Here is a 24,405-nt window from a genome sequence, read left to right as displayed (position 1 = left end):
TATTATTGGATGTATATCAGCACATTGCTGTCTTTCCAATATAATATAATCATAATCATAAACTATACGCTACTCATTTATATAGTTTCCAGGCTAAGTCGGCTGCAGTGATCCGTCACAAAAAACTTAGCATGGACCGACCTGTCCACACACCCGCGGACCAACCAAAATCGGTCCAAGTGGTCAGGGGGTGCATGAGGCCAACCAAATAAGTTTTGGCCGGACCAATTTTGGATGCCAAAAATGGTCCGGCCGGACTAAACTTGGTCAACCAAATTTTGTCCGGCCGGACCAGTTTTGGTATCCAAAAATGATCGGTCCGGCCGGACTGATTTTACCCGGACCGATATTTCTGTGACAGTACTGCCTATTCTAATCAACAGAGATTTGATTATCCGATCCATACAAATTGTTCTCTAACTTGTCTTCAATTCTATCGGCGTAGAAAAGCACGGGGAACAAACTAAAGCATTGTGTGCAACTTCTTTCTGACAACAATCGCGGATTCTATAAGGAGAAACACGAGAATACGTAAATTCACGAAGTTACCCCCAAACGCGTTTTTTGACACCACCGGATGTTTAGTGCTATATCTCTTCAGCAATATGCTCAAATCTCTTGTAAGTTGGTATGCTGAGAGTACATATGTACGCGCTAAACATATGAACTTTGGTTAAAATCGATTCAGTAGATCGAAAGTTATAAACGAAAAAGCAAAGTATTCATGAAGTTACCCCCGCCTACCTTACTTCAACTTGAGGTGGGGTCTATTCTACGGAACGGAACGGAACGGAATGATGAACTAAACTGCGGAACGGAATGCTTTCTCAGATTGAAGCTTGCAGCTTACCATTGCTGTACAAGTTATCAGTGGCACTTCCAGCAGGTAATCAAACGTTACCCCAAGAAAGATAAAACGAATTTAAGGATCGATTGTGGGTTCTTGTTGGTTGTCATTAGTAACGAAGTACTAATTGTGGGAATAGCTGACTCAGTGTGTTCATCTTCGGATATATCAAGTAGGGAACTAATGCATGACTTGTTTTTACTAGTATGTGAGTTATTTTTACTTACTTGACTTTAGAATGTACAGTCTGAGGCCCAGCCTTTCTAATCGGCATAAATCAGTATGTGTTTAGCTCTTGGTTTAGCTACACTACAAAGGAAACAAGTATGGTGACAAGCTGAATCAACTCAGTCTAAGCAGAATCTAAAGGAATTTTGTGCAGTGTGTGAGGAGCAAACATTCAGATACCTCAAGGAGGCTATATTGTGTGAACATCAATGATTCATTAACAGAGTAGTGGACTATTGTCAGATATCTCAGCCTGAGTACTGAACTGAATTCTGGATGGGGTCTATTTTACAGAATGGAATGCTTTCTGAATCAACTTGCAGCTTGGCTAGCTGCTATCATTGCTGAAATTGAATTTTATCAGTGGAACCTCCAGGAAAATGGAATAGGATAATTATAAAACATTAATTGATGGTTTAGGTAATCATGACTTTATTCAGTCTAATAAACAGATTATATGGTTGATTGAGTGAGGTATCACTTTCAGAATGTTCAGACGACCAGTGATGAGATGCATGGATTCATCGATTTTTTGTTGTGGTTGGAGACATTATAAATATCCAAAAGCAAACTGACCGTATAATATTAATTCACTTTCTTTATATTTTCTCAATTTTGAGCCTGTATACAAATAATTGAATTTTCCTTGTCAATAGAAATCCTAGAATAAGATGGGAGAGAAACTTATCTTTGTTTACCTATACTGTACAACCAAGAGTTCGTAATACTGATTTGTATGGGGGAGAGTGTCTAACTCTCAGTATGGCCTGTACAAACACCCTACGTAAAGTTCACCTTTCATCAAATCAACACCTTTACTGGGGGATAGAAAACTGTTGATTAGTGTTGCTGAAGAAGGTAAAGCCTTTGTTCTGAAATAAGGCCGAGGTGTTACTTTAAGCAGGGTGTTTGGTGAATGCGTTCCAAGTTAGACACTCTCCACCTTATTATGAACTCTTGGTACAACTTCAAAGGAAAATGAAGAAAACATACAGATGAATCAATAAAATCACTACAGTAAGGTGAATTACAGACTAGCGAGATCTTGGTTAATTAATGACAGTGGTTGGAGATTGAGTGTGGTAGCTTCTTGTTCTTGAATGTTGCAAAGTGGAAGTACAAATCAAAATGGGATATCAATTTCATTATGAAAAATTTGTATACATAAATAATCTAGCATTACTATTTCATTTGTCCTCCACTTAAACATGCTACAACAGTACTAGCTAGTGTCAGTACATTGGCAGTGAGTCTACCTTGAAATCTCAACTCTAGAGTAGATCCAACACGGGACAGCCCGTACTGTAACAAATACATGTGATCCCATTGTAATTTCATGGACCAGCTGGACTGGGAATCACTTGAAAATAGACGAACAAATTTAACCTCTTTTGTTTGAAGTGAAGCATGTGAAATGTTACACTTAAGAAATCCTAGGATTCTTAGGTGGTATGTAATTAATGTGAGTGTTCCATTTCAGGTCTGACTAGATACATTGAAATTACACACACATCCTGGTCCAAATCACGTTTGCCTGGTGGCTACGGGCATGGTTTCACATGCGGCTTATAATAGAGATTTGGCTGATCTTGGAGTTTTGGCATTTCGCCTGATTCAAGGCTAGCAGTCACAGACACATCCTTGAATTGTGCAACAGATAAAATCAGCTCACTATTGAATACGGCATTAGTCCACTGCACCAGCTGTTAATATATAAATAACTCCATGCATACACTTCAGTGATGTTTGCAGAATATACCCTCCTTGCGGTCTGCCAAAATATTTGCTCCTCACACACTGCACAAAATTCTTCAAGTTTTAATTCAGCTGGCTCTTTCCTGTTACCAGTATCTTCCTGCTTGCTTTATTTATACACTGACTTATGACTTGAAAGACCGGCCCAGACTGTTTTCTAAAGTCTAAATAAGAAAAACAGCTCACATAAAGTTCCCTTCCGTATGGAGATACAGCTCATCCCACAATAATACTTCGTTACTAATGACAACCAACAAAAACCCACAATCGATCCGTTAATTCTTTTTATCTTATGTTTAATCACCCACTGGAGATGCCACTGCTAACTTAAGGGAAGTTTCAGCAATGGTAAGTTGCAAGCTTCAATTTTAGAAAGCGTTCAGTTCCGTGGTTTAGTCCATCATTCCGTTCCGTTCCGTTCCCTTCCGTTCCGTAGAATAGTCCCCACCTCAACTTGACGACTAAACATACGGTTGCCAAGCGTATCCAGCTATTTAGTGACTTTCGTTCAACTTGTCAGTAATTGTAAGTATTGTGAAATACGCTTCCCATGTGATGTAGATAGAATCTGATAATAACAGTAATAACTTCCAGTTGGCTACGTATCTGAATAATAAATGTGCGAACCGGGTGCACATGTCATTTTTTTCGCGCAGGTGCTTAGATGCAGGCCAGTAAGGCGCGCGTACCATGGATGCCATCATAGATAATATACCATATTATCTATGATGCCATCATAATGGCGACAAGGATGGTGGAATGCGAACTTCCCTTCCGTAATGACAAGGGTGGAGAGACGGTTGATCGTAATGTGATCAGTTGGAAATGTGAAGCTGAATCTGTAACGTTACAAGTTGCTCGATCGAAGAGCGGAGAAGAAGGGTTGCTGATTGAAAACGAGAGTTGGAACAAGAACTGTCCCTGTGAAGTAAACGTGGTGCCTAATCAGCTTGAAATGATACCGTACGGATCATTGCAAGTTAAGGAAGAAAATGGAGAATACCACGTGATTGTCAAACCTGATGCCGTGCACGGCGGAGACCTATCTTGTAAGTAACTAGACTAAGTAGGTGAACCATGTCGCACGTTGTGTTTCTTTCTCTACAGTTGAATTCAAACTTTATACTACTGTGGGAGGAAACCCGCAGGCTAGCCAAAAGCCACCAATGTACATGCTATTTGAGAGCAGGAGATTTACAGACTTCTTCATGGCTTGGGATTTGCATGGCACTGCAGTGAAATGCAAGGTAGGGTACAACTTACACTACATCTTAACATGGATATGATGAATATTATTTTCTTTGTAGCATCTCTCCAAAACTCCAATGGGCCTCCCAGACATTACTGTTTCATCTGGAGGTTATGTTATCCCTAAACAAATCGAATCAGCTCCTGGTGTGCTAAATTCTAAACAGTATGTGTGGGTTATTCCTACGGATGAGCGAAGCATTGGGAAGTTTGCGCTGCAGCCCTATGGGAGGTCATTATTTCTTGTGTTTGGAAAAGCCAACAACAAAGCAGTTCTTATGCCAGGGGATCATATAAATCAGGAAGTATCCATTTTTAAAATCCGTAACTTGTCATTATAGTTTGTACATATATTATGTACATTAGAAAATCACAATAATTTATTAAGCTTGATTGCCTCTCACATATTTATTTCATCACCTCTTCAAAAAACAATATTATAGCAAATTAATTTTAGTCATGATGTCATCAGTGTATTTTATTTAATACCGTATTTCTAGAGAAATTTTCGTGTTAAAATTTTTCACCGGTGTCCTCAAGCGACGAAAATTTTTTAACAATGAATTATATAACTTTATTAATTCTATACAGCCATTTTTTGAGAAACAGAACAACAAGCAGCGAAACTGAAGTGTGTCATCTCCGTTTCATGGAGGCTGTGCCTCAAATTTAGAAGTTGTCTGTCACAAATCAAGCAATGGACTTTGATTTCACAACATTTTTCACCCAGGTTTTTGAAGGTGGTACCATGCATTTTTTCATGCACAGCTTGGTGTTAGTTTTGTGTGAATAATATCACCTATATCATGCAGATCCTCAACATTTCATGCATATGACAACCACATGATCCCATGAGCACAATAGGTTCAGTATATACAGGTGCAGTCATCAAACATCTCTGTCATATAATCTAGCAAGTTACTTTTGAGGCTAGAATTTTTCACCGGTGACTGGTCTTAAAATTCGAGGGGTATAAGTGTAGTGTACTGAACGACTACTAGTTAACAACATTTATGAACAAAGTGTCAATCACAATAAACCATGAAAATAACCTGGTATATGGTATCACAGTATATGCCACGTAGAACACAAACTACAGATAATAGATAGCTACTGTAACAATATGGTTACCACCACCACCACCACCATGCAAATAACAGCTCAAAATTTAAATCTGCCCCTGAATTTCATAAAATTAATGCTAACTACTTAAGGAGATTATCATAAGCTATAATGTGCTGCTTTAATTGCTAGTCATGCAGATGATGCAGTTGCATGGTCACATAAATTATCCTCGTTTAGTCACTTAACTGTTTGTAGGCATCAACCCACTTATGGCAACCATAAAAACAATATACCATGTAGCCTAGGGGGAAATTTTCGAGGTTTTTGGGGTTAACAGTATTATTGAAAAATTTTGACCATCGTATAGCTATAACATATGGAATTGTTTGTGAATCCGCGAAAATTTTATTTTCGCATTTCTCAACCTCGAAAATATTGTTCCTCAAAATATTTAGGTTATACAGTACACACATACAGTATACGATCCCAACAGCAATTGACATACTGATTGACATACTGTCGTGACCTTATACCGTATTTCTATAATTATAAACCGTTAAAAATATTTCGTCGAAGGTAGCATCCGACGAAAATTAATTACGCGAAATTTTTTTACCAACGTAATATTCGAGAAGTTGAACGAATTCGGTAAACTACTTTCTGGCCACCTGGATCGAGGCTTGGCCATCGGCGTGTCAAGCATATGCCTGCTGCAGTCTTTTAAGACAAAGTTCTCCCTGATCCTAGGAGAGAGGGGTTCGTCTCGCTTCGTCTATTTCGCTGCACGTTGGTAAGGCCACTCCAAATAAATTCTCTGTTTCCCGTCCTGGACTCAAGCATATTTGCATGCGGGCGGGCGGTCCATTTCCATTATTTCATTATAAGATTGGCAGCTATTCAAGTCAGTGTTTGTCTGGCACAACCATAAAAAGCTGCACAAAAGCATGCTTAAGCTTGTTCCTTCCATTTTAAATTGCAAAAATAACACAAACGTGAAGTTCGTGCGGACTTGATAGCACTACTGACACGTGAGCTTTACTGAGCCTGTCAGTATGCAAGAATAACCGGGAAATAATAGAAGAATACGGAATAATGGAATATTTAGAGCTGACAGTAACCAGATGCGGGCGGTGGACGGGAAACAGAGAATTTATTTGGAGTGGCCTAATGATGCCATTCCGTGATAGACAGCTACTACAGGACACATTAAATAAAGTATATATGTACAAATATGCAAGTTGCATGGAATGAGCTTCTACCACTCCAGAAATAACTGAAAAAAAGGTGGTGGCCTGGCATAATTTGGGAATAACATATAGGTGCCTTGACGATAATAATGCTTGCATGCACAATAGGGTGGTAATTAATATGCCATACATTTGTTGTCTGTGAAAATGTATGTGATTGTCTGACTGATTGATTTATTGATTGATTGATTGATTTATGAATTACAATTGGCACCTACCTTGCCAGAGCAGCATACAATACAGACAAATACACATAGCTAGCTAACAAGTACAAAACTTCGCACATGGATACATGGGCACAAAAACAAATAATCAAAACACATGGATACAATGCAACAACTTTAAGGCAAATTGCAAAGATAATTGAACAAATTACATGAAAACAAAAAAAGAACGACTGTCATTAATAGCAGTAGTAACATTAGGTAATCCGTTTTACCATGCATTGTGAGGTCCTCTAAAACGGAAATGTTAAATAGTAGCTATAGGCAGATTAACGAAGAGTGAGCATGTTCTAGTATCATGATGGTGAAGTGCCTACCAAACAGAATAGGTGATTGCAGTGGTATATATACACCGCATTCCATGAAAGTGGCAATGCATCAGGCATATACAGAATGATTTATACTGTATAAAGAGTCCAATGGAAGTCACTGAAGATGTTGGTAGAGCTCCAAGATGTGATTGTACTTCTACAAAAACACTGCCCTATTCTGTATCCTCTTGAGTCTCTGTAGTGATTGAATATGTAGTGATCATGAAGTGCCCCACAGTGACATCGGAAGAGAATAGTTAAGATGAGTGCTTCAGTTAAAAGTTTCAGTAATTTGGAACCAACGATGACATGACATGAAGCGGATAATATACAAATGAACATTTTCTTGCAGGCGTTAGGATAAATTATGATTAAATACTATAGGCCAAGATACTTCTGACTTGTAGCAACCTCCAATGCAACATTATTCACCATAATAGGAGCCATTAGGTGGATAAGGAGGTCTCTACATAGCTATGCTTAGATGCCCTGAACCATCACATCACTGTTGATTTTGAGTAATTCAATTCCATTCTACTATACCTATTGCCTATTGATTAAGAAGTTCAAGCTGTGAATTCATAATACTAGAAGCAGCTTGCAGGGGTGTCTCCACTACAAACAAGGGTGGTGTCGCCAGCATAATTATTGGAGTAGAAGGCCTTCAGTAATCTAATGAGGAAGACCATTCACATAAATTAAAAACAACAAAGGACCAAGACTGAAGTACACTTCTTTGAGGAAAACCACCTTTCATGGATACCCAAGAAGAAAACTGAGTGCCACACGTTAACTTTGTGAGTTTTAGATCTGTCGCTCAAATAACATATGTCATGGTGAAAGATCGACATATTTTATTATATATATAACTTTTAAAAAGCATGCATAATTATAGCATCATAGGCCTAGAGGTAAAATTAAAAACATAATAGGCTGGTGCCTATATATATGCTGCCATGCATGTGCACCTTTGATTTACAAAATTTTCATTCATGCAGGCTTGTAAATTGAAGGTTGCACCTTTCTAGCATACTTTTCACTTCTTTGTATGGTAGCCTCAAGGCCAGCTTATGCTGGCTTTGAGGTTTGTCTTTCACTCAGTGTCATGAGATTCATGATGTGTTGGTTAATTAGCTATAGCTTACTGCCTTGCCAGGTAATGATACACAAAATTAATAATGCATGTGTCTGTAGATATTGAAATGTGGATAAAGACAAGCACACAAGTTTGTGTGTTTTCCTTTACCCACATGCAGATCTGCCACATGTCCTCTTATCTATACAGACACATATGATGATGATTGCATGAGGACGTATATTGCACATTTTATTTGCCTATAAACTTAATTAAAATGTGTATTCTAGACAGTATATAATACTCTAATAGAGTGTACATTTCTTGAAAACTTCTATAAATGCACATAAAATTTCCATTGGTAGATCTATGGCAATTATATAAACTATATAAAGTAAATTAGGTGAACATGCAGCTCTGCAGTTGCTCAGTGCATTATTATTATTATAGCACTTTACAGTGACCAGCACTGAATTGAAGGTCTGACAGGAACATGTGCTGCAGCCTTTGGATTACCAAACCTAACAAGAACTGGAGTCTTTAAATGATTACTTAATCTAGCTAACATGCAATAAGGTGAAACAGAAAAGGGCCAAAGAAAGGGAAAAAAAATCCCTCCTATATACCCCAGCATAGTTATATCACTATAAAAACTGAAGTACCAAAATGTCCCAATATGGACACCACTGTATACTGGCGATGATGGTGTCCATATTGGGACATTTTGGTGTCCAGGGGACACTTCAGGTTTTACATGCAGTGTAAGGATTAAATGGTTGTTACATGTGTGATGGTCCCGGCCTGCTTAATTCAATTCCTGGCAACTTTATATAATTATAACATTATAGGCTGCTATAGTTTGCAATCAGATCAGTGAAAGATTCACAGCCCTTGCTGAGTTTTGTGACTGCATGCATTCTTTTACTTTACTGAAATACTCCATGCAGAGGCTCAAGCTCTTGTTTTCCTTTTCCTAGTTTACTTCTTGCATGACTTCGGCAGTATAGCTATATAACTTTGGCCTTTCAAACCATGCAGTGTTGACTGTATATAGTGCATGCACGGTTGTTGGTATTTGCATATTTGTTCCCATGCATTATCCTAATTTCTCTGTACTTGGCAGGTGCATGCTATATACATAACATGGATGGATGGATACATGCATGCATGGTATTTGATTAATTGATTGATTTCTCCGGCCATGCATGTATTGCATCAAAACAGTACGGAATTAGACTAGCAGTGCGGAATACTCTAGTTGTATATGGCTATAGATGTTTTGTAAAAAAATAGAAATTCATTTACAAAAAGTGTCCTGGGCCCTGCATGCATGCACTGCATGACTCAGCATGTAGTATTAGGCCACTTATTGTTCAGATTCCTGCCATCTCTCATTACCTAAATTTGGTCATTATTGATGACATCATGCAAGTTATCTCAGCTCAGATCAGTGTTTAATGATAGCATGGAAGCCGGGCAACAAATTTACTTGCTTATACATAGCTAGGTATAGAGGCTAAAAGGGCTGAAGACCCACCTCAATGTCAGGGAAGGGGGCTTTAATCCTTTGACATGATCAATGACAGATCAAAATACCCTAGAGTATTCAGAGCCGTGGGGAATATAATATAAAATTATTCAAGCTCCACACAAATTGTTTATCAAGGTCTTCTTTTTTTCTTGGTTAGAGTGAAATGAATTCTCTACCCCATGCAGGGCAGTGATCAACACTAATTCCCCAAATCAGTTTAAGAACCTGCACCATAAGTGATTATCGATTTGTATTGGGTAAATAGTGTATGACTTGTGTGTGTGTGATTTGGATGTATACTGACAGGCTTATGCCTTTGATCCAAAATTTACAATAATATAATTTCAGCCAACTCTAATGAAACAGTCAAGTTCCTGTATTGAATAATGAATAACGAGCCGCCCAACCGCAGGTTAACTTCCTGATCTGAAACATATAGAGTAGCTGTTGTTTGTTTTGTTTTTATCTGCCGGCTTTATACCAGCTAAGTTAGCTACCATTCAATTGCTGGCATTCAGTACATAATCACTAACCATAGATTTATAAACCCCAGGTACATAAATATCTAGCCCTACCGAAGAACTCTACCATGCTGAACTGGTGCTGCAAAACGGGCGCTGCAAAACGCAGATGAACTCCGGACATCTGGAAAGGAAATCACTGACGTACATAATGATTATCATGAACACGTGATACTCGGTAAATTTGAAAATCGGGCGGTTTACATCAAAGAGAGGGTGGTTGAGATGGCGATGGACGAGGCGACCGCACAAGATTTGTGTGCATACGAGTGTATGTGGAAGCGAGAACCAGGCTCTGTGATGCTGGGAATTGCTCGGTCGAAGAGCGGGCAAGGTGGATTGCTCATCGAAAACGAAAGCTTGAACAACAATGGGACCACCGGAATAGACGTGACTTTATATGGCGCTCTGCACGCTAAGAAGGACTGCAACACAGGACAAATCCACGTCAGTGTCCAGACGGACATTAACCACACAGACTCTTCATGTAAGCTCTATATATTAAATGTGACCGGATCTTGGAAAACCTACCTTTTGGGCACAAGCAAACTTTTTGGGAAAACTCAAATGAAACTTCAACACTTTTTTTTGATTCTTTTTTTTTGCACATTTGGATAAAGCAACTATTAAACCTTCTTGCTGTGAAGTTTCACACCCATAGCTTCTTTTTCCTAGGAGATGTGGATGATTATATCAGACCATGTAGTAATTTCACATGCGTGGGATAACAATTAACGTACAAATTGGGTGATTTGTTCAGCTGCTGAAATGGCTAAAACTTAGTCTTAGACAATTACACGTGGCATTTAATTGCAGAAAAGTACCAATACTACATTAATCTACCAGAACTGTATTTTAAAGTATTTTAGATGGTAACAATGGAATTATTGGTAAACAAAGTGATTTGTCACACTTAATCACTCACAGAATTCAGATATTAAGCTGAAATTTTAACATAAGATAGATGAGCACCCAGTACCTCATTTAAGCTATAAAACAGAAAATTGACCAATGTGCCAAAAAAGTAGGTTTTCCAAGATCAGGTCACAAATGCCGGTTCAATTTAAATTGTATGCTCACCACATGCAGTCCAATTTGATCATTACGTGTGCATGGGGGGCAGTCCTGCTAGCTCAGAAAAGCCACCCAAATATATTCTCTTTGAGAGTAAAGAATTTCCAAGCCATTTCATCACTTGGAATTTGGCTGACATTGTTGATATGCCAGATGATGCTGGAGACTCTACGTGTTCAAAAAATACGGTGAAATGTGAAGTAAGGATTCATAGGCCACTCCAAATGACAATGTAGTTTCCCCATACCCGGCCTATGTATTGTCTGAGTACCTGCATTGAGTGCCCGGCATTAGAGCTTGATTCCTGTCCACCTAGTGTAGCAAAAAGTGATGCGGGCAGGAGGTGATTGATTATTAGTTGTACGCTGAACTGCTTTATTTAAGTATATGGCTGTTATTGAAAGGTGCAAAGGCTATGCACCCTGTTCAGCAAGATTGGAGGGACTCCAACTCACCCTTCTGCTGTGTTTATACGCACAGCTAATGCGTTTATTTTAACACTTGGTCATTCTGTGTCTCATGAAATAGTACATTCACATGTGATCTATAATCAATATTTGGTGTGGCTACCTAAAAATTGATGCAGGTTGGGAAACAAGGGATAAAATATTAATGGCCTTTATAGTCATTATTTCTCCAAAACCATTTTCTGTGCTACTTTATGGAAACTCCCTATGGAGCCCCATTCCATTTTTAGTGCTACAAAGAATAGTCAGTTTTATATAGTTAGCCAGGTTAGCTCACAAAGAAGCTGGCCTTAAACTACCCTTAAACTTTAATAGAGCAGTCAAGTAATAATGAGTAAGGACAATAAGTCTCCTGCCCATACTGCATCTTGAAGACATTTGGATGGGAACTACAGTTTCATTTGGAGTGGTGGCCTTTGCTAACTCATTGGTAGTCAAATATTCAGATTTGTGTCTAATAGTACCTGCCAAAAACTGCTGATGATCTCCCATACATTAAGATATCGACATCCACGGGCTCAATTCTTGAGCCAGCAGATTCTCAAATTAAACGATATGTATGGGTTGTTCCTGTGGACAATCAAGATAGCAACCAGTTTGCACTGAGAGCCTTTGACCAGCATTATTATCTGGTATTTAAACAAACGACTGGGGAGACAATGATGGTACCATCAGGACAAATAAGTCCAGAACTGACTATTTTTAAATTACACAGTTTATAAGTTGCACACCTTGTTTTGAATTACTAAATGACTATTTTTAAATTACACAGTTTATAAGTTGCACACCTTGTTTTGAATTACTAAATGACTATTTTTAAATTACACAGTTTATAAGTTGCACACCTTGTTTTGAATTACTAAATAGTAATTATGTGCATTACACAAATAATTATAAATTTCGCACTATATAAATAAATATGGTAGTGGTGTCAGCGTTTCAACCCCTGCTTTCTTGACGCTAAACTTGCGTTAGTTAGTTAGTTCAATGGCTACGTTAAGACTGTCTTCTAGAGGGTCAACACGGTATTTCAATTGTTCTATCAGTCCTGTCTGCGTGTTACTATGCGAACTCCTTTTTACGCACGCTACTAGCACGACGGCTTGGGAAGAAGGTAAAGAACTCATACAACTCTACTACCAACAGGTGACCCAAGGGTGCGGCCACGATGATTGCGAGAACGATGTGTGTGCATCTAACAAACGCTTCAAGCGTCAACTAAGCAACGACGAGGCTGCTGCAGAAGCAATCCTCCTGTTAAAAAAGCAGTCGAAGTTGTACGTGTCAAATTACAAGAAGAAAACAGTGGCGTTAAGGAGGTAGGGGAAGATGAGCTTTTGGCCACACCAGTTCAAGAGACTGGTGGGCGTAGTGTCAGAGATGTTGTTAATGTGTTGTACCTCCACCACTCTGGTGCTAAAGGAATGGTCAATATGACAGGTAAACAAACCAGCTTTTAAGCTGTGTGATGTGTGTGCGTAAACCAAGTGTGTGTCTGTATGTAGTGTGTGTATGTGTAGTTTGTAATTGTTTATTCAATGAAGTAAGGGGGATTTCTCAGGGAAAGTTTCCTATCATTTGTGACTTCATTAAATTCTCAACTGCTTTGGACCATTTTGGTATTATATAGGCATATACATACACTCTATAATTAAATTCAAAAGTTGTACCATGAACGCTTTGGGACCCAGAATTCTAAGCCTATATTTGCTGCTTATATAGAGATTTTGTGAGTAGTCAGACCAAAACTGTTATTAATGGAGGTATTTTTCTATTGTGTCCTTGATTCAAAGAGTTAGTCAAGAGTGGTTCCAATGTAGTCATTCAAAATGCTCAGGTACCTGTATAGGATAGAGTTTGTGTTAACAAACTCAAATTATGAATTGTGCATCCCATCTGACATACAGTATGTATACATGGTGTGGTGTATTCTGATGAACAAAAGTCATGGACTATGCTTGAGACATAATCGTCTAGCTCCTGTAGTGTTGGAAATGCCTCTATTTTTACCTCTTTATAATATTACGTGCATGTCACTACATCATCCTTCTTCACCGGTTGAATGTTATTACCTGAGGTCTTGTGATGTTCTCTTAATGAAGTCAAGTATTCATGACGCCATCTTGTTTGAAAGTCCCTGATTATGGCTGCTTGAGTGTTAGCACTCTTCCTCATTGAACTGGCATTTCCAAATGTGGGATCAGTAAGTTCATTGATGTCCACCATCTCATGGGGAAGGCAAGAGTATTTCATCTCCCGTGCAGCAAGTGAGCAGGTGTCAGTGGTTCAGGGTCCCCATATTTTTTTTGCCATAGTGCAAAACGACAGGTTGAACTTCAGCAGCTTCAGTACTTCACAGAAACAGAACCTCACAAATTGTTAAAAGCTAGTCAAACACGTTGGCTATCTCCACACAAACGTTAGGGGACGATCGTTCAAAATGGCCTCAATCTCCACAACAATAGTCTCTAGGGTTTGGAGAGATACATGCTGCCTTCCAAGGGCCTTCTTAATGGTGGTTTTTGTGAGCCCCACTAGAAGCCACCATACCAGAAGGCTCTCTTGGGTATGAACTGCCAAGTGACGCCTCTCCCTCCTTAACTTCTGTCTTCTCCATCAGTGAGTGAAGTTCCTCAGCTGCCGACATGTATGTAGACCCATTGTCAGATATCATCAACTTCGGCAGTGACCACTGGCCAGCAAATTTGCGGAAGGCCAAAAGGAAAGTTTCAGTAGATAGATCTTGTACAATTTCCAAGTGAATTGTGCAGGTAGTAGCACAGGTAAAAAGGCACAGATAAACCTTCACTTCTTGTTCAGCTCGTTTCACATATAGTGCTCTGGTAAAATCTACCCCTGTATATGTGAAGGGATGAACATCTTGTGTCCACAAACAAGGTAGTGGAGATGGATCTGGTGCTGAATATGGCTGCCTTATCACTCGTAAGCGGGTAACACAGTGGCGTAAAATTGAGTTGATATACTGGCGTGCAGCTGGAATCCAGTGTGTATGGTGGTTAGTGTGGCACCAGTTCCAGCATGATGCATTGTCACATGTACATTGTGGACAATCAAATAGGAAAACCGATGTCTAGGAGGTATGAGGTAGGGGAACTTGGTTGTTTCACTCACCGGAGCATTGTGGATGCGTCCACCACAGTGTAGGAATTCATGTTCGTCCAGAAATAGTCTAAGCTGGCGAACAAGTAGTAGTCTAGATGTCTTCGTTTGCCTGGCTAGTGGCTACGAGCTTCAGATTGGCTATCTCCTTCTTATACACATCTTGCTGTACATCTTTCACACTTGAACCTTACTGTGGTGAACTCTGTGGCACTGACTGGTCCATAACGTCAGTAGTCTGGTTGAGTTCTTACGTTATCTATGAAGCGGAACACATAAGCAGTTACATGTAATAGCTTACTAAGAGTGCTGAAGCGATCTAGCATGATGACACAATGTAAACCAACTGTAGGAGTGATGGGTTCAGCTGGAACAAACTCGGCTGCTACTGCTGCTGCAACAAGAAGGGGCGGCAGAATTGTCAGATCAAAGGATGGCCATCTATTAGGTGTAGTGAGCCATGCTGGTCTGTGCTGCCATAATGTGGATGATGTCAGTGCCTCTGTGGTGATTCCCAAGTCTGCTGGATTCTCCAGGGTGGGGCAGTATTTCCACTCAGCTGTTGGTAGCAGTGACTGAATCTCAGTTATGCGGTGACAGACAAATGTTGGTAGTTGCTTGCGACTATTCACCCAGTGTAATACAATTTGGCTGTCTGACCAAACAAAGATAGATGGGTCTTTGAGCGGAATTGCCTTCACCACAAAGTGAGTCAAACGTGTTGTAACCAATGCTGCCATGAGTTCTAAGCATGGTAATGTGAGTTCTTTCAGGGGTGCCACACGAGATTTAGCCACTATGAACGATACTTAATCACCCTGTGTGAGAAATACTACAGCCTTCAGGCTTGCATCAGCAAATGAGTAGCACTGGTTGCACAAAAGGTACCTTCTACTGACAGAAAGTCCAGTGACTGACTTCAAATCAGAAGCAACATCTATCCACTCTTTATGGATCTCTTCATCTAAGGGCTCATCCCAAACAATCTTATGTATCCACAGCTTCTGCATCAGTATTTTAGCTGTAATAACTACTGGAGCTGCAAGGCCTAGTGGGTCAAATATCTTGGAGAGATCTTGCAAGACTTCTCTTTTAGTCACCAGATGATCATGTGCCAAAATAGTGGGTTTGGCTGCTAGGGAGAGCTTGTCTGTTGTAGGATTCCATCGCAGACCTAGTATACTGACTGACTGTCATCACTGACTTTGTCTGGAGCTGCAATTGTCTTCAACACGGTACTATTGGATGACCAACTGCACAAATTCATGTTTGCACTGGACATTATAGCTCTTGCTTCTCTAGTAGCTTATGACTGCTTGTTCTGTTGCACCACCAGTTATGACATTGTCTACGTACAGGTTTGATCTCATGTCATCAGAAATGGCTGTGTTGTGCTGCTGAAGATGGTACTGCAAAACAGCATTGAGCATGAAAGGTGAGTTTGTCGCACCAAATGGAACGACATTAAACCAATAAATACAAAGCTGGCTGGATACATCAGTAGGATCGATTAACCGGAAGAAGCGAGTATAGTCTCTATCATCGGGATGTAGATGGATGTGTAAGAACGCCTTCTCTATGTCAGTAGACAATCCAAAGCGATGACTCCTGAAACGAACAAGGATAGAGCATATATCGCTAACACAGGGTGAACCGATCAACAGACAGTCATTGAGACATGGATATCCAGACGATTGCCGACAGCTGCAATCAAAAACAATCCATATAGGAGTTGTTGGCGAGTCTTTCTCAACCGCATGGTGTGGGATGTAGTGGATACTGGATTCAGTATCTGTTGACTTTACACGTTCAATAAATCCTCTAGCCTCTTGTTAGACAATGATGCTATTGTATACCATTAGTAGGTTTGGTGTCTTAGCCAGCCGTTTAAGTATTTGACGTGTTCTGTTCTGAGCAACAATGAGGTTGCTGGGTAAGGTAGGAGGATTGGGTCGTCAAGGAAACCTGGCAACATAAGCCCCATCAGGGTCTCTGGTGACACACAAAGAGATGTAGTGTTGTAGCATATCTTCTTCGGCACTGACATCACTCAATGACACTCCTACAGACTCCAGGTTCCAGAAACGTTCAAGGTCAAAGTCACATTGTTGATTGACTGTTAACATCATGGTGTTGATGTTTGAGTGCTGAATGTTAGCCAGTTGCACTGGTCCTGAGAGAAGGTAGCCCAGTTTAGAAGCCACTGCAGTAGGTCCTCCTCCTACTCCTCTTACAATGTGATCTCCTACAATGTCCCAGTAGTGGTCTGCACCAACTAATAGAGAAATCTCAAATTCTTGTTCTGCGGAAAGTGGATGAGCCAACTGGAGGTTCTGTAAGTGTGGCGAGTGCGTCACGCTGATGCTAGTAGTGTTCTGTAGTGGTGTAGCAATACGTGGTACAATTATCACCGATAGCGGTATAGCATGTCCATCGTTGGTCAATAAGTTTATCATGGCTACATACATCTTGCGGTTAAGTTGACAGTTTGCTCCAAAGGAAGAGATACTGATGTCTTCATGTCGATAAGGCTGTAGCACTAAGGAGCAGGCCAGATCTTGGGTGATAAATGATCGCTAGGATCCCTCGTCAAATAGTAGGTTGGCTACTGTACTTATGTTCCCATGTGAGACTGTTGCTATAGCAGTCTTGAGTAAACATACTCTGTTTGGTGTAGTGCAGGATGGTGGCAAAGTCACGGACAATGAGGTAGTGTCAGTTGTGTTAGAGTTCACAGGATTTGTTGGCGAGAGATTACTGATCTGCGGCTGTGTATTGCTAGCTGGTGGAATGGGATGACCTGAGACTGCACCAGTATGGTGTTGTCCAACGTGTGTAGGTTGTGAGGAGTGTCTAGTAGGTGGCTTAGCGTGCTGGCCAGCAGGTTGTGGCTCATAACTGCATAGGCTTGTGTGATGTTTATGCCTATAATTGTGACATCTGTGTTTGGAATTACAATAGGAGACCTTATGATGACCCAAGCAATTGAAGCAGAGTTTCTCTTGACGAACTACATCTGAGTGTTGCTTTGGGTCCTTTATAACATCACACACAGAAGGGGAGTGTGGGCCTTTGCAGAATGGACACTACAGTTTACCTCTGGCTCCACCAATAGACTTGTTAGTAGCTGCAGCATGAAACGATGCAGTTGGTGGCAAGGTAGAATTATGAGAATCTGTCTGTGATGATGATCCTGCCTCAAGAATGTAAATTTCAGTGAGGATGGCTTCTTGCAGTTCATCAATTTTCCACTCTTGTCTCCCATGTGCCCTGGCTAGGTTCTGTTTGATCTTGGGTGGAATTTTCCTAAGAATGATAGTGACAAGCATGCTGCTGTTAAGTGTCCTGTGATTTTCCAAGTGAAGCCAGGCTACAGATGTTCCCCTCAATAGTGTTGTGAAACTCATGTAGGCTGGCGAGTGTACCACTAGGACTACGGATGTCAATTAAAGCTTGCATGTGAGCCTCTATCTGTTTGTGTGGTTGACCAAAATGGTCCTTTAACAGGTCAATGGAGTGTTGGTAATTAGCATTAGTCAGTTGGAAACCTGCAATAACACAAGCTGCTTCACTTTGTAGTTGGCCTCTGAGATAACTCAACTTCTGTACTCCAGTTAAGGAGGTGTTATTGTGCACAGATGCTTCAAAGGTATCCCAGAATGACTGCCACAGGATGGGATTGCCACTGAACTGTGGTAATTCTAACTTAGGTAGATGGGTAACAGTGCTTGCATGATCTGCTTGACGCTCAGTGGCAGGTGGGGGAGGAGCACATGGAGAGGTTGTTGTGTCTCTTGCAGTGATAGAACTTAGGCAGTGGGTTATCTTGGCTTTTGCTCTTGATATCGCAGCATTAGTCTCTTCAGCTTGCAGTATTTCAGCTTCGATGGCCTCATCTTTGGTAGCTTCAAGTATTTTAGCATCTAATGGGGTTATGAGTTAGTGCTTACGTATAAGCTGATCATGGAGATCCCTCAGAGTGGCTGTATTATCTTCACTGAGGGGTTGTGGGTTCGCTAATTCTTCGTCGACGCTCGCCAATATCTTCTTAAGGTGTGTCAGTGTTCTGTATCCTCTCCGTGAACATTGGGCTTGCTTAATGTCCGCCATAATCCATCTTCTTCAGCTCACAGCACCAAAATGAGGTGGAGGTTATGACGATAATATAGTGGACTGTACCTGGTCACAGCACCAAAATGCTGTGGAACGTTCCTATCCTGGCCAGGTCCGACTTGGGATTGGCGGAGTGGAGAGGGATTTGAGCCACATACAATACTAAACACCTTGTGCTATACCCACAATTGAAAGTCTAATGCACCTATCAATATTAAGCCCCACTACCTCCCTCCCAGGCGTACACGGGGGAATGGTGGGGGATTTGATCCGATTTGACCTTAAAAATCGCCCCACTAGTGGGACATTTGACTGTTCCAAAATTTTAGCACTTGACTTTATAAGCTATGTACCTCTTACAAGAATAACCTACTTTCCCAAGGTACACTACGTGAGGATTTGACTACTCATCATGCCCCACGGGTGGGGAATTTGACTTGAAAAAGTCAAATCCCCACCCTTGCCTGGGAGGGGGGTGGTGGGGCATAATATTGATAGGTGCATAACATACACGTGCAGTACAGACATGTGCACAATATAATAACGTGGCAATGCTGCTTCTGTAATGGCAACAATACCATCATCCCAGGACTGGGCAGAGTTTGCCTCTCTGCCCACTGTTTAAGTGTTTATTATTGATTTATATTATCTTTTTATTAAAAAAATATATATATATATAATAACTAAATAATTAGAGTTCTAAATAGTGAGTTACTGTTCAGTCGTCACGACAGGGTGCTCACATGTGCATGCATGGTTGCCATGGTGCTAGTATTACAAAAGATCAAGTCACTTGGAGTCTATGGAATTTATAAACTCCCAAGCCTTTAGTAGTGCCCTCGCTCTGCTCATGTGCTATTTTGTGTTTATAAATTCCATAGACTCTGCATTGACATCATGCATATAGTAGTTTATAGAGCAGTCAACTCTATGTTTCCTGCCACACTACATGCATACCTATATCTGCACCTAGCTAGTCTAATACTTGAAAACAAAAGACTGTTCTATTATTAGAGAGTCTACAATGGCTTTGTCATAAATCAAAAATAGTTTTACTGAGAGCTAATTGATGTGTTCGGGCATAGTAGCTTATCTAACTAATGAAATCCCCACAAATGCAAAAAATTATTTTCAAATGGTTATCAGTGTCGTTTAGTCTGGCTTGTGTTGCCACTATTATCTTTAAACAAGATTCATAGTTGCAATGAATTCATTAGTCCATACAGTACTGCTAATAATACTCTACACATCAAAGCCTACAATTTTTCTTTGAAGGATTGCTGTGCACTGTAACAAAATAAAATTAATCTAAACATGGGTGACTGCTTTATTAGAGTAACTGTACTTGTATATTAGCAGCAGTTATACTTACAATCACTTTATTTGCTTTGACGTATTGAGTCATTAGATGGCTGTTTATCTACATAGCTAATGAAATCCCTACAATTGTAAATTGTATAGCACTGTGCTGAGCGTTTCTATTTAAAAGTATTGTCGGAAATGTTCTGTATAGCAACAAGGTAATGACTGTATTCACTGACTCTAATAGAGCATTCACCAAATTTGTAAAATAATTATATTTTAATAATCCTTAAAAATGATTACGCCACATAATATTTCTCTGTCAAACTAATTTATGACTGGCTCTGTGAAAACTAGCCCTTCCATTTGTTTGACCTTAATCCAGACATGCACATAAGCTATGACCATGCATCTATCATTTTAATAAGCCACATGCATGTATGCAAGGAAGAAGTGTATCAGTTTCTTGAAAGGCTATAAGACTGGTTTTTGCAGAGCAGGTCACAAAGTTGTAGTGCAGCCTTTAAAAGAATAGCAATGTGGAAATCAATGATGCATCACAGCTAAGAAATGCTGCTTCCATTATTTTCTGTTTCACCTTGAGTGTTTTTCGTGACCAATCCAAGTTGCTCATACTAATCACGTGAGTATTAATCGATCTCCACAATTGATTTTAGTCTTAATGTCTATATAATAGCTGCCCAGCTGTAACCTGGGCTATGCTCAGATTTAGGGTGGGCAAAGTCACCAACTGGGCTATGATACATGTGAATGTAGCCTGAGCGGCTCCTTTGATGTGAGGTGTGAAAGTGATACATTAAAATTAAGACTATATAACACATGTCTACCAGTACTGATTTCAATAATTGCCTAGCTGATTTTTAAAAGCCATGCACATTCACTTTTATATAGTTACAATTTCACAGCTATTTGAGAGCAGGAGATTTACAGACTTCTTTGACTTGGGATTTGAATGGCACTACAGTAAAATGCAAGGCACTTTAGATAGGATATGACTTACACTCAGTACATCTTAACATGGATGTTATGAACATATTTTCTTTTTTAGTATCTCTCCAAAACTCCAATGGGCCTCCCAGACATTACTGTTTCATCTGGAGGTTCTGTTATCCCTAAACAAATCGAGCAGCTCCTGGTGTGCTAAATTCTACACAGTAAGTATAAGTTATTCCTATGGACGAGCGAAATACTGACCAGTTTGCACTGCAGCCCTGTTATCATTTCTTGTATTTGGAAGAACCAGCAACAAAGCAGTTCTTATGCCAGGGGATCAAATAAATCCGGAAGTGACTATTTTTAGAATTGCAGACATTATAATATTTTTGTCAAATCTAGTTTGACTCTTACATTAATTTTAGTCATGTGTGATCTGTATTTTATTTAATGTAGTCATTGTGCTAAGGTCATGACAGTATGTCAAATGTTCTGTTGAGTGTATACTGTGTGTACTATATGAAAACATTTTATGGTTGCCATAAGGGGGTTGATAACAGGTCATTGAATAATCGAGGATAATTTATGCAACCAATTTGCATCATCTGCATGACTAGCAATGGTTAAATTAAATTTAATTATGGGAGTCTCCTGAAGTTAGTTTTTATGAAATTTAGGGGCAGATTTAAATCTTTAATTGTGTTATATATATTATTTGTACAGTGCCTACTGCACATAGTTTGTGTTCTGCACAACATATTTATGTGATACCATATATTAATATGTATTATATATGCCAGGTTATTTTCATGTAAGTGTCATTATTTTCATTCGTAAAAGTTTTGTGAGACTGGTCATTGGCGAAAAATTCTAGTCTCAAAAATAACTCACTAGATTATATATGGTATAGAGATGCTTGACTCCATCTGTACTGAATCTGTTGTGCTCATGGAACCATGTGTAGTCTCACGTGGCCAGACCATTTTTTTCTTTTCTGTTTGGGTTTCCCTAGCCCAACACAATAGAAAAAAAGTTGTCTGACTAAATCATGTGGTAGTCACATGCATGCATGAAATTTTAAGGATCCACACAGAATGTAGGTGATATAATTAACACAGGAATTAATTTTAGACATGTTTTGCTTTTTGAAACCCGCAATCAAAACTGGATTGTCATGATCATGACTAAGTTTCTGCTTCAACTAAATTTTGCTAACTATATGACGTAAAGAATCAAAGGGTTTGTAGAGCAGGGAGTGGGGGACTGGAGAAACTAAAGGTATATATTTTATATGTTTCAGGACTGAAATGTACTGCAGTTTTATGTACAAATATCTAAATCATATTGCTTTCTATTAAGTGGTCCATCGAGAGTTGCACAGTGAGGAATAACTAGTTTAGCAAGAATAGTATACAAAGGACCATGTGTATTGCATTTGCAAAAATTTTTAGCAAGCTAAATGTACTCATGGGATGATGCTACAGATGAACGCCTTCATACTCAACACTGGAGGGTTATTAATAGTGGTGGTATATGTGGTGAGAGTGAGAGTATTTGCTGACTGCTCTATTAGAGTATTTTGATCTAGTGTGTATTTTTGGGTAGTGATGAAAATCAAACTTGCAGCCATGGGGCAATAAGACCGATTTTCCCAGACTAAGTCACATTATTTTTTCATAACATGAAACACATCTAAACCACATACAAAACCTACAACTACATAAGGCCATCATTCCTTGTTTCCTGTCACCGCCCGAATCATTTTTTAGGTAGCCGCACCAAGTTTTAATTATTTGATTATTGATCACGTGAATGCACTATTAGTGTGGAGGGAGGCACAAAATGACTACTGAGCTGTTAAGGTAAACACATATAAACACATAGCAGTATGGTAACTATAAGGGGTTGGAGTCCCTCCACTATTGTTGAACAGGCTGTATAATCTTGTACCTTTCAAGATCGAGATACTCTAATAGAGCAGTCAACCATATAACTAATAATCACCCGTTTTGCTGCACTAGGTGATGGGAAACAAGCAATATAATATAATGATGGCTTAACCTGCCACTGATAAGCCACAGATGGATATCCGGAGTGTAGTTAGAGTATGATTGGAAGACCTTGCTGATCTTCTGATCATATACATATGGAAAAATTTAATACAAAAAAATGACAGACTGCTTTATTAGAGTGTTTGAATATCTTTCTATCATATAACAGATATAGCTATACTGAGAGATGATTGATGTATACCTACATTTTTAGTTGTTGATCAGTTGCCTATCTCACCAATGAAATCTCTACAAGTGCAAATTATATTCATATGGCAATATGTGGCAGTAAGCCTTTTCTATGTTGCATTAATTTTCTTTAACATGATAGGGAATGCATTAGCTCACATAATAATTGTCTTCAAGGTACTGTAAACCCTTCAATATTTAAACAAGGCGTGCGCCAGGTTTACTGAAATTGTTTTCATGAATGTGTGTGTGTGTGTGTGTGTGTGTGTGTGTGTGTGTGTGTGTGTGTGTGTGTGTGTGTGTGTGTGTGTGTGTGTGTGTGTGTGTGTACCTATCTACCTATGTTTGTCCGTACGCACCCACATGAACAAAATCATTAAATGGTAGCAGCAGCTTTTACGTAAGAAGTAAAGTGAAATGAAGTCTGTATTAATTTGTTCTGTACGCGAATGAAAATGAAGAGCAGCTTTGAGGCTTTGTTGAGCGGGGAAAACACGATAGTCAAACTATAAAACAGTTTAGAAGATACATCTGTGCGTAATAATATATTGTTCCTTACTGAGCAGAGCATAGCAACGTAATTGAAGAACTACAAGAATTTCATGAATTATGAAATCCAAGAATTTCGGTTCAAATTAAAACAGTAATACATATAGTTGGTTAATCTAGCTGGCTGCATGGCGCCTGGTTTTTAGAAGTAGCACAACATCAACATGTTCTTCAAGCGATCACTACAACCTGGCCTACTGCTTTACTAGAGAACTTCAAATTGTTATCGTATATACCAGAAACAGTTGTACTTAAAATCGGTTGCTCTGTATTACACTGTAAAAAAGTTAGTAGTGAATTTCAAGTCACTACTAATTTCTACCGCAATATACGGCCATTTTTGTGTAGTGATGTTCTCTACTTTTTTAGTGACCGTCAACTTTAATAACAATTCATTTTAGAGTGACACAAATTCTGCTTGTCACGGTGCACTCTAATTTTATAAGACTTTCTAAATTCAAGACACCATTCTTATCCGGCCCAGTGAACCTCAATTAGCTATATTTAAAACTAGAAAACTGTCCTGTTAGTTGC

General features: G+C 39.4%; 3 protein-coding genes across 4 annotated transcripts; 2 read left to right on the top strand and 1 right to left on the bottom strand.

The window, feature by feature from the left end:
- The first annotated feature begins 3,336 nt into the window (after positions 1 to 3,336).
- LOC136238283 (uncharacterized) lies at positions 3,337 to 4,575 on the top strand. The gene is made up of 4 exons (XM_066028680.1): positions 3,337 to 3,355; positions 3,487 to 3,879; positions 3,938 to 4,077; positions 4,138 to 4,575. The coding sequence occupies exons 2-4, from the start codon at positions 3,570 to 3,572 to the stop codon at positions 4,417 to 4,419; spliced, it is 732 nt and encodes a 243-aa protein (XP_065884752.1). The 5' UTR covers positions 3,337 to 3,355; positions 3,487 to 3,569; the 3' UTR covers positions 4,420 to 4,575.
- Positions 4,576 to 10,219: 5,644 nt separating this feature from the next.
- On the top strand, positions 10,220 to 12,511 carry LOC136238047 (uncharacterized). 2 transcript variants are annotated; one of them, XM_066028367.1, is made up of 4 exons: positions 10,220 to 10,539; positions 11,142 to 11,326; positions 12,055 to 12,324; positions 12,439 to 12,511. In XM_066028367.1, exons 1-3 carry the CDS (start codon positions 10,278 to 10,280, stop codon positions 12,313 to 12,315), a joined length of 708 nt encoding a protein of 235 aa, XP_065884439.1. In that variant the 5' UTR covers positions 10,220 to 10,277; the 3' UTR covers positions 12,316 to 12,324; positions 12,439 to 12,511. The 2 variants fall into 2 exon arrangements, with proteins under 2 accessions (XP_065884439.1, XP_065884438.1); XM_066028366.1 differs by having other exon boundaries at positions 10,221 to 10,539; positions 12,055 to 12,511.
- Positions 12,512 to 18,049: 5,538 nt separating this feature from the next.
- Positions 18,050 to 18,823, bottom strand: LOC136237778 (uncharacterized). The gene is made up of 2 exons (XM_066027991.1): positions 18,664 to 18,823; positions 18,050 to 18,618 (listed from the first exon to the last, which is right to left on the bottom strand). Exons 1-2 carry the CDS (start codon positions 18,821 to 18,823, stop codon positions 18,050 to 18,052), a joined length of 729 nt encoding a protein of 242 aa, XP_065884063.1.
- Positions 18,824 to 24,405: the final 5,582 nt, after the last annotated feature.

The sequence above is a fragment of the Dysidea avara genome, chromosome 11, assembly GCF_963678975.1.
Source record: "Dysidea avara chromosome 11, odDysAvar1.4, whole genome shotgun sequence".
Classification (NCBI taxonomy): Eukaryota; Metazoa; Porifera; class Demospongiae; order Dictyoceratida; family Dysideidae; genus Dysidea; species Dysidea avara.
Note: the sequence above shows the minus strand (reverse complement) of the source record. Positions and strands in the feature narration are given on the sequence as shown.

Excerpts from the sequence above, each read along its gene's own strand:
- LOC136238283 (XM_066028680.1), top strand. The coding sequence starts at position 3,570 with ATGGCGACAAGGATGGTGGAATGCGAACTTCCCTTCCGTAATGACAAG. Across the intron at positions 3,880-3,937 it reads GCACGGCGGAGACCTATCTT|TTGAATTCAAACTTTATACT; the intron begins GTAAGTAACTAG and ends CTTTCTCTACAG. Across the intron at positions 4,078-4,137 it reads GCACTGCAGTGAAATGCAAG|CATCTCTCCAAAACTCCAAT; the intron begins GTAGGGTACAAC and ends TTTTCTTTGTAG.
- LOC136238047 (XM_066028367.1), top strand. The coding sequence starts at position 10,278 with ATGGCGATGGACGAGGCGACCGCACAAGATTTGTGTGCATACGAGTGT. Across the intron at positions 10,540-11,141 it reads TAACCACACAGACTCTTCAT|TCCAATTTGATCATTACGTG; the intron begins GTAAGCTCTATA and ends CACCACATGCAG. Across the intron at positions 11,327-12,054 it reads AAAATACGGTGAAATGTGAA|TACCTGCCAAAAACTGCTGA; the intron begins GTAAGGATTCAT and ends TGTGTCTAATAG.
- LOC136237778 (XM_066027991.1), bottom strand. The coding sequence starts at position 18,823 with ATGGCGGACATTAAGCAAGCCCAATGTTCACGGAGAGGATACAGAACA. Across the intron at positions 18,619-18,663 it reads TCTCCATGATCAGCTTATAC|CTACCAAAGATGAGGCCATC; the intron begins GTAAGCACTAAC and ends AAATACTTGAAG.